The sequence below is a fragment of the Anarrhichthys ocellatus genome, unplaced genomic scaffold (genome assembly GCF_004355925.1).
Source record: "Anarrhichthys ocellatus isolate YVR2014 unplaced genomic scaffold, GSC_Weel_1.0 scaffold128, whole genome shotgun sequence".
Taxonomy (NCBI): domain Eukaryota; kingdom Metazoa; phylum Chordata; class Actinopteri; order Perciformes; family Anarhichadidae; genus Anarrhichthys; species Anarrhichthys ocellatus.
The window spans coordinates 157,758-174,174 of NW_022280158.1; the positions used below are offsets into that span (position 1 = coordinate 157,758).

The following is a 16,417-nucleotide window of genomic DNA, read 5'->3' on the forward strand; positions in this document are numbered from 1 at the left end:
ACACACACACACACACACACACACACACACACACACACACTCATTCAATACTTTCTCTGATGCAGATCCAGTTCTGTTCGTCCTCGACAGAGAAACGCTGAGCGAAGCAGAATCAGAGCCGAGTGACCCGTCTCCACTGAGCGGAGACACGGAGACGACTTCAACGCCAGCGACTTCCAATCGGACTACAACTGTTCTTAGGACTACAACTCCCAGAGAGACGACGCCTGCTGGTCTGGAGGAGTCCTCTGAGGAAGGTGGTTAAACCTTAACTTTTACTTTGCTTCTTTAGATTTTTTCATATAGATTTATTTTTACATTCAACATTACAAAACAGAAACAAACAAGAAATACCAAAATCATTGTAAAGAATACTGTAATATATATAAAATAATAAAACACTAAGAATCCCTTTAGGAAGATGTTAATAGGACTGAAGGTACATTGTACATCTTAAATGTATCTTCATGTTTTATGGAGGATAATGGTGATGTACTGTATATCTGACATTTATTGTGAGTTATTATTCATTTGATCTCATGTCTCTGATGCTTAGTCATCGTCACGTCATCGCTGACATCAGCAAAACCACAAATCAGTCCGTCTGAGAAAATAAGATCATCTGAAGAAGAGGAAGACGGAGAAGATGATGAAGATGAAGATGATGAAGGGGAGCAGGGAGCTCCAGATGAGCATGGCGAGTTTAAACTCAGCAAACCTTTGCAGGATCTTACAATTTCTCAATGATTCAGTTTAATTTTAGTATTCTGAGGATTTCTTTATTCACACAAAGTCTGACAGATTTAGACAGGCCTTTGTTTGGAACGAGACAGTATTATTTATTAGAAGTACATCTTAACATGCGTTATGAAGAAGCCTCCCTCTGTGGATCAGAGTCTCAACACGTCCTCCATGTTGTCCAGATGTTCACTCACCACTCTGCTCTCCGTCTTCATAAACACCGTTTCGTTCACGGATTCTTTCTGGTGGAGTTTTATTTGCATCATGTGTTCGGCTGATATCAGTGACACCACTTCCTGCAGGTGTTTCACAATAAAAGACTTCCAGTGGCTCTCTTACTTTCCTGCTTAGCTTTTATTGTGAAACTTCTGCCGTTAGTGCTCAGTGTCAATAAACAGCAACATAGGAGCAGAGCTGGTGAATAGAGAGGAGAATACTGCATAATACATAACTACTGATCAGTGCTTCTTATCAGCCCGTTTGTTTTATTGTTCTGTATTAATATCTGAGACTCAACACAAGCCTCCATGAGAGATTAGAAATGATGTAAAAACTCAATTAAGAAGAAAAGTGTTGACATGCTGGTTCACTTTGTCGACTTCGACTCATAAATGTATGAAACTCTGATCCTCTTAATGCTCTTCTTCCTCCTCCTCAGTCACAGATATGCTGACTGTGTTAAAAACTACGACTGCTGAAGCAGCAGCAGCACCGACCGCAGCCACAGAGGAGTCCGACGAGGGGAAGGGGAGCTCCACACCGTCAGCACAGAACACACCAGCCTCTCAGACGGGTCCGTTCGTTACATCACTTACACATTTAAATAGATTGGTGACACGATTAAACATGTCGTCTTCAAGTCAAGATCAGAGCGAACATACGAGACTCCTACAGTACGGCGGATCCCTTTGTGATCAAGATCAATATGTTTAATAACTTCCTACTCAACAAACCCAATAAAAAGACCAGAAGCAACAATGCTCTGCAGATGATCACCTCACTGTTACCTTGTGTGCAGCGCTGATATGAACACTCGGTCATCTCATAATAACGTTGGTCGCTGTAGATTTCATCAGCTAACAGCAGCAGAGCTTCAGTTTCTGCTTTCAGTAAAAAGAAAATCAACAAACTTGTTCTTCAAGTGAAAGAAGAGATTCAGACGAGAGGTTTATAAGTGACTTCATTTAGATTGATGTCAGTTAGTATAAGAGCGTACACACACACACACACACACACAGAATAATTAGATGAAAGTGTCCCGTCCCTGCTGTGAAGTAAAGAACATGTAACTGTTTAAAGTGCTTATTTTCCTCTCGATGTAATTACACAGCGAGGCTCTGAGAGGAGAGGAGGCCCGAGGGCGCAGCAGACACATACAAGTGTTGTTCTGTAACGTCTGATTTAATCAAGTGGAAAGTCTTCATGTCTTCATGTCTTATTGTCTTATTGTCTTATTGTCTTCATGTCTTCATGTCTTCATGTCTTATTGTCTTATTGTCTTCATGTCTTATTGTCTTCATGTCTTATTGTCTTCATGTCTCATTGTCTTCATGTCTCATTGTCTTCATGTCTCATTGTCTTCATGTCTCATTGTCTTCATGTCTTATTGTCTTCATGTCTCATTGTCTTCATGTCTCATTGTCTTCATGTCTTATTGTCTTCATGTCTTATTGTCTTATTGTCTTATTGTCTTCATGTCTTATTGTCTTCATGTCTTATTGTCTTATTGTCTTCATGTCTTATTGTCTTCATGTCTCATTGTCTTCATGTCTTATTGTCTTCATGTCTCATTGTCTTCATGTCTCATTGTCTTATTGTCTTCATGTCTCATTGTCTTCATGTCTCATTGTCTTCATGTCTTATTGTCTTATTGTCTTCATGTCTCATTGTCTTCATGTCTCATTGTCTTCATGTCTTATTGTCTTATTGTCTTCATGTCTCATTGTCTTCGTGTCTTATTGTCTTCATGTCTTCATGTCTGACGGTCATTGTGTTCTGAGGTGTAACCTTTACATCTACAGCTTCAGCTTCAGAGGAGAGAGAGGAGAGGGAGGGGAGAGAGGAGAGGGAGGGGAGTGAGGGGAGCGAGGAGGAGAGGGAGGGGAGAGAGGAGGGGGAGGAGGGGGAGGAGAGTGAGGAGGGGGAGGGGAGCGAGGCGTCGGCGAGGACCACACAGTAGGGCTACTGAAGGGCCGCTGGTTTGTTCCAGAAAGTTCTCCTGTGACAGCTTCGTATCGTCTGGGATAAAGTCAGTCTGTTTCTCAGGATCTCTCCCCTCACCCAGTAATGTGTGTGTGATTACAGCCTCTTCCTCAGGCCCCACAGTGAGTCCCAGGGAGACCAGAAGACTCTCAACAACGAGCTCACCACCAGAAACCGGCCCAGAGAGAACCGCTGCCGTCTCCCCCGCGACTCCCGCCTCACGGGAGGAAGACGTGAGGCCGCTCGCACCCGCCGCTGGTCCTCTGCGTCCGCTGAGCCGAGGTGAGGAAGCTCTTCAGGAGAAATGTTCTGAAATAAATGAGCACATGGTTAACGCGGTGGATGAGTGGAATCAGTTAACGTTCAGCACCGGCTTGGAAATTTGCATCTGTTGCAGAAAGAATCACTTTAATCTGCACGAGTTCATCATGTGGTCGCGTGTCTCTAACGCTCATCTACACATGCAGAGAGTTCAGCTTCTATCTCTCTGTGCAGCTCACTGAGATGTTTCTCTCTGAGATCTCTGCATCCTCCTCGGTACAATGGAGCAGAATGGAAGTTAGATTGTTGCTTAAAACAAAAGGTTTTTAAAATAAATCTGCAGCAACATGTTCACAGACGATCACTGTGGATAACCCCCACAACACACTGGAATAGTGCCGTGAAGCTGTGGATGATCTGGAGGAACAGGACTCTGATTCTCAAAAGACAAATCTGTTTTTCACGATGTGAGAACCAGAAACATCATGTCGTTCACCTCCGTTGTGTCAGAGTGGACGCAACGAAACCCCAAAAAACTGTACCAAGAGATGCGTGTAGAGGTTAGTGAAGAACTGACTTACATTTAGCAAAGAGATCTGTTTGGGAAGGATTCCACTAGACTCGACTTCTGTTCCTCTCAACTTTATTTAGGTTTAATTTGAACTACATTGAAAAACAATTCATTTGGCTCAACATTAATCCTCTTGAGCCAGAAGTCACATTTCCATCCAAATAAAGCAGAAATGTTCAGAAAATTCAAATGAATGTCCATCCACGATATTTAATAACCAGTGATCTTCATTAATCTCTGACCTTCCTGCTTCAGGACAGGAAGCTCAACAGTCCACATCCTCCACGTGGACGTCAACGAGAAGCGTCTCTCGGGAGACGCCGAGGTCAGAGGTCAACGCCTCCCCCCGCACCACAGCGGTGACCTCGCTCACGGCGACGGCCGAGGTCGGATCTGAAGAGGAGCCGCACGGAAAGTCTGAAACAGCAGAGGAAGCTCCTCGTGAGGAGGAGGAGGAGCTGGCAGACAGTTCGCAGGAGAAAGACGCAGATGGTTCGCAGTTTAAACATACAAACAAATACACGCTGTTTCTTTCTCACCTCTTTTCTTCGAATCCTCCAGGACGCCGTCGGGTCTCTTCCCCCGTTCGGCGTCTTCGCTCTTCGCTTCGTCAGGTTCAATGAAATCTAAATGAAATGAATAAATGAAGCCGGTTTCTCTCACGGGTTCAATAAAGTCAATGACGCAGACGTTAGAGGAGGTGACCGAATGACAGAAGAGTGATCAGCACATAATGGACGTTAAGAGTGAACGCACATCTTCCCAACAGAGACGAGTAAACTGGATGTTTAGAGCAGACAGCAGCTAAACCAGCGTGCTAGAGAAGTCTAAAGACAGACAGCGAGGCTCGAGTCTCCCTCTCAGCCAGCGAGTGAGGAGGTTGTGACCCTAACCAGCGCTACTAGAGGCTCCACGTATTGTAGGACGCAATAACCTCCTCCTCCTCCATCGAGCTGGTGTCAGAGTCCGTTTCCCTTCAGTGAATCTAAACTTTACAACACCAACGCCACACAATAACACACGCTTAGTACTGGAGCCGACGGTGGTGCAGCTGCTCCTGTGTCCTGAGAGGCATCATCTCTGAGTCTCTGGAGAGAGATAACGGCTGCAGTCCCCACAAAGCTCTGTCTGACAGAGTGAAGAGGGGAAAGTGTTCTAAACACAGCGCTCACTTCACCATCACGCATGAGGGCGTGAGCTCGACTCTCAAAGCGCTTTCTGAAGAGCCTTCGGGTTCCACCAGCCGACAGCGGAGGCCCGGCACCTCTCTCTCTCTCAGCTGCTTCACAATAAGAGCCCGAGGCTTTGACGAGCACACCGACAGCATTTAACACGTCTGAGTTCCTGTCTAACACCATCCAGTCCCTGCAGTGTTGATGCCCTGTAGCGCCGTGCACGTCCGTCAGAATAGCACACATCTTTAGAGGACCGGTGTGGAACATTTAGGCGGAGTGACTGTCCGCTGTGCTGACGTGAAGGATGCTCGAATTGTTGCTGTACGTCCAAAACAATATGTACGAGTCAAAAGCCAATATTTGATCAATGCGTCTGTGAACATGTAAACAAAAGTGAATCCTAATTCAGTCGACCACCGCTGCTGCTTACACAAGCACAGCATGACCGAGTGTCCAAAACTTTGTTCTTGTAAACTTCTCTGCTCGCTGAGACGAAGGATTAAGAAAAATCATATTCTGAATTATTAAAAAAAACAAAATCTATACATTTGTTAAAAATAAATATTTAGTCGTGTAGAAAAAGCAGAGTATTGATAAGAGTAGATAAAGATACCTGAAGGCCACCGTAGTCCTCCAACCCGCTTTGAAAGGGGGGTTGCAATCTGCCACAAACCACTAGATGGCACTAAAGCGAACACGCTGTTCCTTTAACCCGATGTTAACCGGATCTCTGTGAACGTCTCGTCTGTCCGTTGGCAGACTGGGGAGCGGCTCAGAAGAGGACGGTGCCGTTCTTCGCCTGGTCGCTGCTGGAGTCTGTCGGGTTGAGCGACATACAAGTTCATCCAGACAGCAAAGGTCAGACACTAACTCCATCTATTTGCCCTTCGATTATTTAGCTTTAAGCGCATTTTGAAGGCGTCTGAATCCCGTTGTGCGTCTCTTGAGGAGTTTGAATGTGTAAAACCTGTGTTTCCTCCAAAAGAGTGCAGTCGCTCCTTCACCCTGTACGGCAGCGATGGGCGAGCCCGGCGGGAGATGCCGGCTCTGGGGGAGATGCTCCACTGCCTGACGGGTCGATGCCCGCACGAGTACGAGATGTACGGCTGCTACTGCGGACAGGAGGGCGGGGGTCGACCCCAGGACCAGCTGGACAGGTCAGCAGGAGTGATGACGCGTTACAGCCGAGGGAGAGAGGTGCAGGGTAGATTTTGGTATGAAAAGGGAAAGAAGGGTTTGATGGATGAGGTCTAAGACACACAAACACACATCCGTCAAGGTCTGACAAACATGTTTTCATGCTTTTCACTTTCACATAAAACATTTACAAAGTTGTTCTTTCACTGACAGAGAGTCTAATTTAATATATAAAAGTATTCTTTGAGGGAGCTGCTGGATTCATGGAGCACCGATGAATGTTCCTCCTCTGTGTGAGCTGATCTGTGCACACTGTGAGGCTGACGAGGAACCCTGCTCTCCATCAGGTGCTGCTTCTTCCACCGGTGCTGCCTGAAGCAGATCAGCTCCATGGGCTGCCGCTCGGAGAGGAAGCTCAGCGCTCACGTGTCCTGTGAGAGCGGGAAACCACGGTGTGAGTACACGGGAGGTCAGCTGGCAACACGAGGACGCTGATGTTTGTTACACCGCAGGTGCACACTGCAGCTGCTGAAGACGATGTGGGAAAGCTTTGAGTCACAGTTCCTCTTACGTCAGCAGGAGGTCCAGGTTTATAGTGAATGTATGACTTTATAATCTCAGAGAAAATGTAATATTATTTAGTTTTTTCTGTTAAATGTGTAGTTTTGTTGGTCAATGTATGACTATTATCTCAGAAACGTATTATTTATAGTTTTTCTCGTAAATGTACGACTTTATAATCTCTTTTCTTTAATATGGTGTCATAATATAATAACGTGCCGTCATACTAACGTGCCGTCATACTAACGTGCCGTCATACTAACATGCCGTCATACTAACGTGCCGTAGTACAAACCCGATAAACCAGACTACTGATCTAATCCTTAACCCCTCGTTCACCAGGTCAGGGCGTCACCGTGTGCGATAAGCTGCAGTGTGTGTGTGACAGAGCCACCGCGGAGTGTATGGCAGCGTCCCACTTCAACCACAGCCTGCAGCAGCAGCAGTGCCGCAGCCCCGTCCCCCCCTGCCGCCGGGCCAGCCGGCCCCCCAAACCACAGCTTTCCCCTCAGTCCAGCGAGGAGAGCGAGGAGGCGCAGGGAGGAAGCTCTGATGTGAACGTGGGGGAGGAGGAGACGCACACTAACACACCTCCTCCTCTCCAAGTGCACAACAGGTGAGAGGAGACGTTAAATCACAGTCAGTTTTACTCCGTTATACGATAATAATACACGTCATGTGATCCCACAGACCCTCTATAGTGCGGCAGATTAAGTCAACATTCCATTACAATCTTTCACTTGGTGATACAAGCACTACATTTGGCATGAATAATGCCTAGGAACTGCTCTTTCAGAAAAGCCCGGTATCCACCTGAAAATCCAAGATTTTTCAAGATGGCCGTCGCCGAAAATGTGAATAGGTTTTTCAGTGTAGAAATTGAATGGCTGGACATATTTTAATCTAGACATCAAAATGTATGTATTTTGACACGAGAAATTTCAAGATGGCGGCCATTTGTTACTCAGAATTCACACTTTTTGTCGTTCTTTGATCAGAGATTAGGTTTCAGCTGGATGAAGTAGTAGTCCAAGCTATCTTTTTGATCCAAATTAAAATGTTTTGATCGATCTATATGAGGTGACATTCTGTTAATAAAAGAGTGATGTCAAAGCACAACCAGAGCACACTGGTGACATCATTGCTGTGAGACTCAGCATGGGGTTCAGTGTCGGCTAATTAGTGTACTTGCTGTAGTTGTAGTCTACTAACTGTAGTGCTAACTGTAGTTCTAGTTAAGATCTAATTAGCCCTGTATATCTGTAAATCGCATATATTGGCATTTGCTGGCGGCCATCTTGGAAAATGGCGGCCATATTGTTTTTCCATCGTGGATACCGGGCTTTTTTGAAAATATAGGTCTTGAAGATAATTTGTGCCAAATTTGTTGCTTGTTTCAGCAAGTGAAAGATTGTTTCACCATCATCTTTAACTTCACTGGACAATGATCAGGCTAAAGTTCTCTCAGGTTCTTTCTTTTTAGTGACTTTAAAAAACAGCAAATGTTTGAGGACGGTCGGCAAAATAAAGTTTTGTGTTGTGGATAAAACATTTTTTATTTCAGTCCTTGTTTAACATCAGTTAGAATGAAACCCGGCTAATGAATGAAGCAGTGAAGCTGCCTCCTCTTCATCGATTAGACCACTGATCATTCAGGTTTTAGTCGACTGAGTTCTCTTTAGTCGTGCTGCTTTCTTTATGCTGCAGGATTTAGTTACTGTAATCCTCTGATTATAGATCAAAGTACAACTAACTCATTAACACATCACTACATAATAGATTATGATATTCTGCATAAGGAGTACTTTTTACATGTATATTTTTGTACTTTGACTCTATTTTGAATGTGAGACTGTTGGTATCAGAGTACTTCCTCCACCTCTGATTGAATCAACTCGGTTCTATTTCTGTCTTCAATCCACTGAAAGAGTTCAGAACCTCAACGCTGTGATTAGTTGTGGAACTCTTCCGTCTTTTTTAACTCAGTTCCTTTAAGTTTGTTTTAAATAAAAGAAAATATTAAAATATAAAACATCAAATATTTCTCTGTTTTAGAAGCTTTTTACACATTTTGACAGAATTGAAGTTCAGTTCAACATAAAAACACAAACGTCTGTCTGCAGTGATGAAAGCTCCGACCTGAAGGACCACCAGAACTCAAAGGATCCTCCAGCTGGATCGTCTGGCAGCTCCACACCTCCTCCTCCTCCTCCTCCTCATCATCTTCCTCCTCCCTCCAGTGAGGAGGGCAGAGATCCACCGACACACAGCGGGGTTCAAACCCACAACCACAGGCCGAGTGCAGAGAGACCGGGAGGGAGCGGGGTGAAAGAAGAGGAAGAGGAGGGAGGAGGAGAAGAGGAAGAAGAGGAGGAAGAGGGAAACTAGAAGCGAATGCATTACTTTTCAAAGGCAGCTTTTATTATCAGATCATTTTGTTCCCGATGAATAAAGTTGTAATTTAAATAAATTACTTTAAAAAGAATCGAATGTTTACTTTGATTTCTTCAAAGGAACAAAAAGCACATGTATTAAAATGAACATAAATAAAACATTCGTCTGTTTTCCTTTGAAAGAAGTAAAGAAGACGTCACAGCTCAGTTGATAGAAACGTTTTATTAGATTCTGGAACATCGATCTCCACCAACACTTTACTGTGAAACAGAATCTGATGAAGCGCTGAGGTTCTGCTGAACAGCTGATCTCACTGCTGCTGGTTCCACGTTTAGGTCTTCAGACTTCATCCAGATGACTCATGAAGGATTAGAGGTGAACTTAAGGACTGAACACGTTAACACTGAACATTATTTGTCGGTTAATCGATAATAGTTTGAGGATTTGCTGATTTTGTAATGAATGATGACACACGGATGAAATGAAGCGAGTGATTCAAACACGTCGAGGGAAGCGGAGGTCAGACTGACGCTTGCAGCAGAACCTCGGCGCTGTCTAGTGGTTAAAGTCCTCGCTGAGCTTCAGCGGTGCGTCGCTGTGAAGGCTGAACAGACAACGTGAATCTCTACAACCGGCACACAAATACAAACATTTACATCAAACATAAGAGAACATCTTCAGAAGCTCTCTTCCTCTTCTGTTCTTCTGTTCATTTTTATCCAGAACTCAGCCGGTGAACTGAAGAAAGTCCGTCATCCTGAAGTAAGGCAGGTCAGCAGGGAGAGGATCTAATCTCTGCTCTTACAGATATTAAGACATTAAGACTTGATGCTGACTCTGGTCACCGCTCAGGAGGACTTTCCTCACGTTCACATGACGTCATTCTAACAACGTTCCACAGACTGCACATCGGGGAGAGAAGAGCTCTGAAGATGGGGGTACCACACGCTCATCATTGTTGCTATAGTACCAGGTACACAGAGGTCAAAGTGCAAACATATTTCATTCTGACGCTTATTAACAGCATTTCATCTGAATACATCTGCTGCCATTCAAACGACTGATGGAGATAAAGTGAAGTTTAGATGAAGTTAAGCTCATCACAAGTCACAGCGATGATGATTCAGATGATTGAGTTCTGTTTAAACTTCATCGGTCGGCTCTGACTCCTGACAGGAAGTTGCAGCTTCAGGTCCAGATTCACTCGATCAGAGACGTCTGGAAGTCTTTTATTCTTAAAACCGAAGCTGCAACTTCCTGAAGAAAGAACTCAATGATTCATTCACTTCATCTGTGCAAAAATAACTATGATATAATAATTCATCTCTCAGCACATTTTAATGACATAATGGATTCTATAATAAAACAATAATCAAGTAACATTTTGATAAACGGGAGCATTTCTCCCGTATTGAGAAGAACTGCACGATCCCATTGAAACCCTGAACCGACTTCATAGTAAACAACAACAGTGTGAAAGTGAAAATAAATCAGCGTCCGTCTTGGTCTCAATAAACGAGATCGACGAGCGGCCTCCTAATCTCTACCAGGCAACAACGTATCCACACATGATGCATAACATGTACAAAAATATATGATTTACTGCTATAATGACACGTTCATAAAGGAAGTGATCATGTCCTCCAGGCTGTAGATCAGTGGCGTGTTCACTGCGCTCGGTCCACATCACTTTGAAGATAAATTCTGATTTTGTGAAAAAGATTCTGACTGTTGAGATATCATGCAGTTCGTTCACATGATGCATGTTTCTAAGTACAGCTATGATATGAGATCATAAGAGTTTGCATGTAAAGCTCAGACGTTTACGCAGCGTCGATATGCACAGAAGACAGACCGCGTTCAGTGGAGGATATCGTTTCATACAGAGGGAAACGTCAACGCATCTTTATTTCTGTGAGGCTCAGAGTTCTGCCCTTTATTCAAACATCTGCAGCTGTTAGCATGTTTAGCTGTTAGCATGTCTAGCAGCGAGCTAAACCTCACATTCAGAACAGAAGAAGACTAAGACTCCACTTAAACCTGCAATTAAGCTCCGATCTGGATGACTGTCTGATCACGGTCACAGCTGCATACCTGCCAACACACACGGTGCGTCTCAGGTGAAGCGTTATGGGACAGGATTGAGCTGGGGGTCATGTCGTTATTCTGTAATCTTCACCACTAAACGGACCGAACTGGATTTGAGGTTTACGTTTAGAGGCTGAAACATGTTCTTCGGGCTGCACGCTGGTGAAAGTGATCTTTTATTACACACCCGTACCAATCAACCAATCAGCTCACGTGACGCGTACCTTTGATGCATCCTTGAGACTTAGAGGCGGTAGTTACCCAGAACACCCTTCTCGTCATGGGTTTGCAGAGACATAGCTGAAAAGACTAAATGTCTTGTCCATGACTTCTGTTAAAGTCCATCTGATGAAAACTCCAGAAAAGCTACTAAATGAATCTTGTGATTTGTTGCTAACTCGGCTAACGTTACTTATACTCTAAGAGGACAGCACCAATGCTAACCTCTGCTAACCTCTGCTAACCCTACTGATCACAGGACCCTCAGACCCGAAGCGATGCAAGTGAACGGGCTCCACTCATCCTCCACTTGAACTGTACGGACGTTATTTACAGCTGCTGAGACTCACCGTCTGCTGCATCGACGTGCATTCTTTACTGATCCAGGTCCAGCCGTCCTACGCTCACACAACGTGTGATTCAAAGCCAGGACAGAAAACGGCTTCTGATGAAGACCAGATACCAGCCAGATGTATCGGCGCTCACGTTGGTGATTTCAAAGAACACTCGGCCGACCTCTCTCGTTCGGCAACACAAACCTGCGCTCGACAACCTTTGACGTACAAAAACCATCTGAACCACAAACATCCCTTCTTCCTCGTCTCTTTCATCCACTTTTCCATCTTATTTCTCCATCGTTCACCATCTGATTTCTCCATCGTTCACCATCTGATTCTGCACAAACAAACCAATCATCTGGGAGTGAGACGGGAACCACCGGCCTTCAGCCTGAACCAGCTGCTCAGACCCAACGATGGCAGCAGGCGTCTGCCTCCGACTGCGGGGATGCTTTTCCTTCCATCACTGAGCTGTGATCAGAGGAAACACTGATAACCATCTGTTATCACAGATCACAGCTGCAGCAGATATGAAAACCATCTCCAGAAACGCCGCCTCTGACCCCATTCTGAGAAGGAATCGTGGCCTCGTGGTGACTGATAAGCAAAGATGATTCAATCCTCCAAATGTCCCCGCCTGGTGTCCGAAGGTGGATTGGGGGGTTAACTTTGATGAGCTGCTGCTGGTCTCTTATTTTACTATGAAACTCCCCCACAGAGCCGCTCGCCGCCTCTGATAACATTCAGTAGTTTTAGATTTTTAACTCATGGAAGCGGAACGAGGTCAGTTAGTCTGTTTAGAAGCTGAGAGGAGCTGAAAGATGCAGGTGGGAATGGAGACGCATCATGGTGGACGCACCGACTGTTCAAAATCAGCGTGCAAAATCTAACTCCACAGAAATACATATATATTTAATGCTGCTGGTAGAGTTCTGCAGCCAAACAGCTACATTATCATCACATTCAATATAAGCGCTTAAATACTCGATTTTAACACATAAGCTGCTTTCTTCATATACTTGGCTGACTATGTGTATATGGGAGATTTAAAGGTGTATCCACTAGGGGGCAGATCAGGCCTGAATCGCTGCTCACGTCTCTGGGGTGTGGCGTAGCGCCCCCCGGTGGTCATCTCAGCTGTTTGTAGACATAATCAACCAATCAGAGGTTAGTTTGTGGGTTAAGCACGTTATCGTCCATCCATTAAAGTAGTGATGGAGAAACAGCAACAAGTGCAACTGAGACACCGTTTGTTGTTGTTGTGGATTTATACATTTCTATACTTCCTTCATTGTCGTCAAAAAAGCTAATACAAATTCTATCTTGAGGAAAGAGACAGAGACGTCCCCGCTGTGAAAGACATCAGCTAAAGATATCAGTCTGATTATGGTGCTGGAATATCTTCCTTATGTTAAGAAGTGGCGTAATACGTTGAGACAAAAGTGCAGGAACTAATTCCAGATACATGAATCCGACATGAACGTATTTCTAACGCACATTAGATTATTAACCCTCGATGGAACTCTTCAGTATATTGCAGTTTAAGTTTATTTTCACAACATGCCGGATTTCTTTTCAAGACGTTGGAAGTCAAATATTCTATCCAATGCAAGAACGTCTGTCTGGAAACAAACCACATTTATTTACACTGAAAAACATCAGGCTGGTGATGAACATTATCTACAAGATCCTGACAATATATGTGCATGTTTCTGCGATCTCTCCCCGTTAGTTGACTGGTTCATTTTTGAGGAACGCGGCTGCTAACCCGACACTCCTGACGTCTCTCAGCAGGACGTCCAGCAGCTCAGAGACCACGTGAGCTTTGAGCTCGTTGGGACTTAAAACCAACAGACGAGAGCAAGAAATGGAAAACATTGAAGATGCTGGTGAACAGAACCCGACCATGAACCAAGAGCACGGTAACGTTCCCGAAGGTTTCAAACAGTCCAGTCTGGATATTTGACTTTTACAGTTTCTCTGGAACGCAACATTCTGGATCAGAACCAGCGACCGTGAGCGAGACTTTTCCACTGAAACAAGCGTTGGCCGAATAGCCGAGCAGTTCACAGCACGTATTGCTTTCAACTCATTTCCACACACACACACACACACACACACACACACACACACACACACACACGACAGAACTGGACTGAACAGGTTGGACCGGCCGTGAAGCAGTGAGCCCTAAATCTCTCTACCACCTGTGAAGTTATCCCAGTTCTCCTCTCTCTGGCACTAATATATTGTACATTTCTACATATTTGTGACACCGACACCTACTGAAAATAAGAGCAGACGCTTGTTAAGAAGAAGAAGAAGAAGAAGAAGAAGAAGAAGAAGCATCGCAACTTAAGACCAGACGCAACGTTTAGGCCTAGAACTGGTTTTACTTGCGGCGTATGTACAAGGTGTGAAGCTTTAGCTGCACCAGCGGCATGCTGGGTAGCAGCATGAGATTGGACTTCTGTACACTGACGTTAGAGTGGAAGCGCTTCACTTCTCTTTGTTCTTGCCGACTCTTGGGTTTAGTTTAGTTCCAGGGGTTTGAGTCGGGAAATAATGTGCAGCAAATCAGTTGACGTAGAGCCGGAGGGGCTGGAGCTCCACTTCTAACAAGAAGACCAGTATTTTAAGAAGAGGACAGGAGATTGGGGATTTAGAAGTAGCGTTTTCAGCCTGTGGCCGAGGTTCTACGTGAGATTAAGGAAGTTACATTTTATCATATCAAATCTCAGATGTCTGTTTTGCTGTGTGACACCTCTGTGCTGGTCTGAGTCGAGGACACACAGACACAGAGTGTGAGTGAGTGGTTATCTTCTGATCATTGTTTGAAGTCCAGCTGTTGTGGTGGAGGTGTGATCAGTACACACACAGGTCTGGGAACTTCATCTCGTAGACGGGGACGGACTGGTGCTGAGTGTGACCCGATGAGATGGAGACCACTCCGGACGGGCTGGGTGGAGGCCTGGGGGGGGGGGGCAAGATGTTAATTAAGGGTTTCCATATTCCCAATCAGATGGAGGAACTGATGGATGCTGACTTTACTACAGTCAGATCTGATGTTGTTTACTTTGTTCCCTAAAGACGTTTAGTTTTATCCTTTTGACTGTCGGACATCTCGCCCTCAGCTTGTCTTTAAAGGCATCGTCCAGATGTTCTGTAGTGTGTTTGTGTGACGTTCTTCTCCACAGTCACAACTATCCTGACCAATGATCAGACTCTGCTGTCATCAGTCTGAAGTGGACTTTAGTGTGTTTATTAACGTCATCTCAACATGAAGCTGAATACAGAAAACAGTTAACAGATAAACAAATGAGCAAACTCATAAAAGCACAAGTTCAAACACCAGCTGAAAACACACATTATCATCTTACATGTCGACGATTAGCATATTAGCATGCTTAATTAACATGCTGACATTTAGTCCTTCCTCATGTTTAGCCTGTTAGCATGCTATGTTAGCATTCATCACAATGTGCAGCTGAAGCTGGCAGGATGAACTCAAACACCAGCAGCACAGCAACCACATAACGTACAGAAAGCTACGCTTCAGTCATAACGAGAGTCTAAAAGTCTCACCGAGAACCTAAAACGTTCTCGTAAAACACAGATCACTCACCTAATCGTAAGCTCGAAGATTTGTGCCAGCCGGTCGTGCAACATGTTCGCCTGCAGAAACAAATGATGATCAGAGTTTATGAAACATTAATAGTCATAACTTCACTGGATTGCTTCTCATTGAGTAGTTTTATTTCTACCTTGGACTCGCAATGAGCAGCGATCTCCTCAAACGGAGCTTTCTGGAACTTCTCCATCACCTGACGCCTCTTCTCCCTCTCCTGCTCCTCCAGACCGGTGGTGTCTGGAACACAGGAGGAACAAAGCTAAACTCCTCCTCCTCCTCCTCCTCCTCATCATGTCTCACTCTCTCATCTTCAGTCACAGTTTACTTCATTACGTTATGACGACAACAATACCGACACCAAGACAGAAGAATATATTCCTACTATATATTGATGTCAAAGTAGTAAAATGCATTCGCTATGTAATAAAAAGGCCACATGTGAGCTGAGCATCAACTTAAAGTCAGCGGACATTACTGTGAATGTTTTTGGCTACTGGCTCCTGACAAAAAGCCGATATTGAGTTTGTGTTGCCGGAGACTCTTCAGCGAGTCCACAAGAAAAGATGAAGCTTAAAGAACAACGTCTCTTGAACGTGTGTCTGATCTCACCGATGGCCTTCTTCAGGGTCTCGAAGGTGATCTCCTCAGCGAGCTGCGACTAAAAACACAGAAGGATCAAAGAAAAAGACTTTCAACAAAACCTGAAGCTACTCAATCACCTCCTCTACATGAAACTAGAGACTGAGACCATGAACTCATGTTTACAATGTTTACTGAGGTAATAAATCAAGAGAGAAGTAGAGTCATTTTCTCATAGACTTCTATACAACCAGAGGAGTCGCCCCTGGTGGACACTAGATAGAATGCAGCTTTAAGACGTGAAGCATCGGCTTCAGTCTAAAGAACCGACCTTGTCTGGAAGGCTGCTGGACACGATGTCCACTTGAAGGGAGATTGTGTCCACGAAACTCTTCCTCCTGCTCAGACGATCTAGATCTGCAGGACGAGAGACAAGTCAAGCAGAGATTAATATCTTATTCATATTCATAGTGTTTTACCACACGGTGGTGTTTGTAAAGTCAACTCTTTCAACCTGTAG

The 16,417-nt window shown here is 44.6% G+C and overlaps 3 protein-coding genes across 3 annotated transcripts in view; 2 read left to right on the top strand and 1 right to left on the bottom strand.

The window, feature by feature from the left end:
- Positions 1 to 1,601, top strand: part of LOC116399780 (uncharacterized) — a 10,269-nt gene extending 8,668 nt beyond the window's left edge. Inside the window, exons 8-9 of the mRNA XM_031877179.1 lie at positions 66 to 257; positions 557 to 1,601. Coding sequence (XP_031733039.1) covers positions 66 to 257; positions 557 to 747 — 383 coding nt within the window. The 3' untranslated portion in view covers positions 748 to 1,601. The remainder of the gene's footprint in view (positions 1 to 65; positions 258 to 556) is intronic.
- Positions 868 to 9,006, top strand: oc90 (otoconin 90; the record flags this gene model as incomplete). The annotated part of the gene is made up of 9 exons (XM_031877180.1): positions 868 to 925; positions 1,400 to 1,502; positions 3,046 to 3,176; positions 4,031 to 4,267; positions 5,710 to 5,764; positions 5,850 to 6,107; positions 6,435 to 6,541; positions 6,991 to 7,264; positions 8,772 to 9,006. Coding segments are annotated over exons 1-9 (1,458 nt in total), but the record flags the coding sequence as incomplete, so codon positions are not given.
- Positions 9,007 to 9,245: 239 nt separating this feature from the next.
- Positions 9,246 to 16,417, bottom strand: part of efr3a (EFR3 homolog A (S. cerevisiae)) — a 54,811-nt gene continuing 47,639 nt past the window's right edge. Inside the window, exons 20-24 of the mRNA XM_031877191.1 lie at positions 16,229 to 16,314; positions 15,928 to 15,976; positions 15,452 to 15,555; positions 15,313 to 15,362; positions 9,246 to 14,658 (exon numbers count right to left, since the gene is read on the bottom strand). Of these exons, the coding sequence (XP_031733051.1) occupies positions 14,553 to 14,658; positions 15,313 to 15,362; positions 15,452 to 15,555; positions 15,928 to 15,976; positions 16,229 to 16,314 (395 nt within the window). The 3' untranslated portion in view covers positions 9,246 to 14,552. The remainder of the gene's footprint in view (positions 14,659 to 15,312; positions 15,363 to 15,451; positions 15,556 to 15,927; positions 15,977 to 16,228; positions 16,315 to 16,417) is intronic.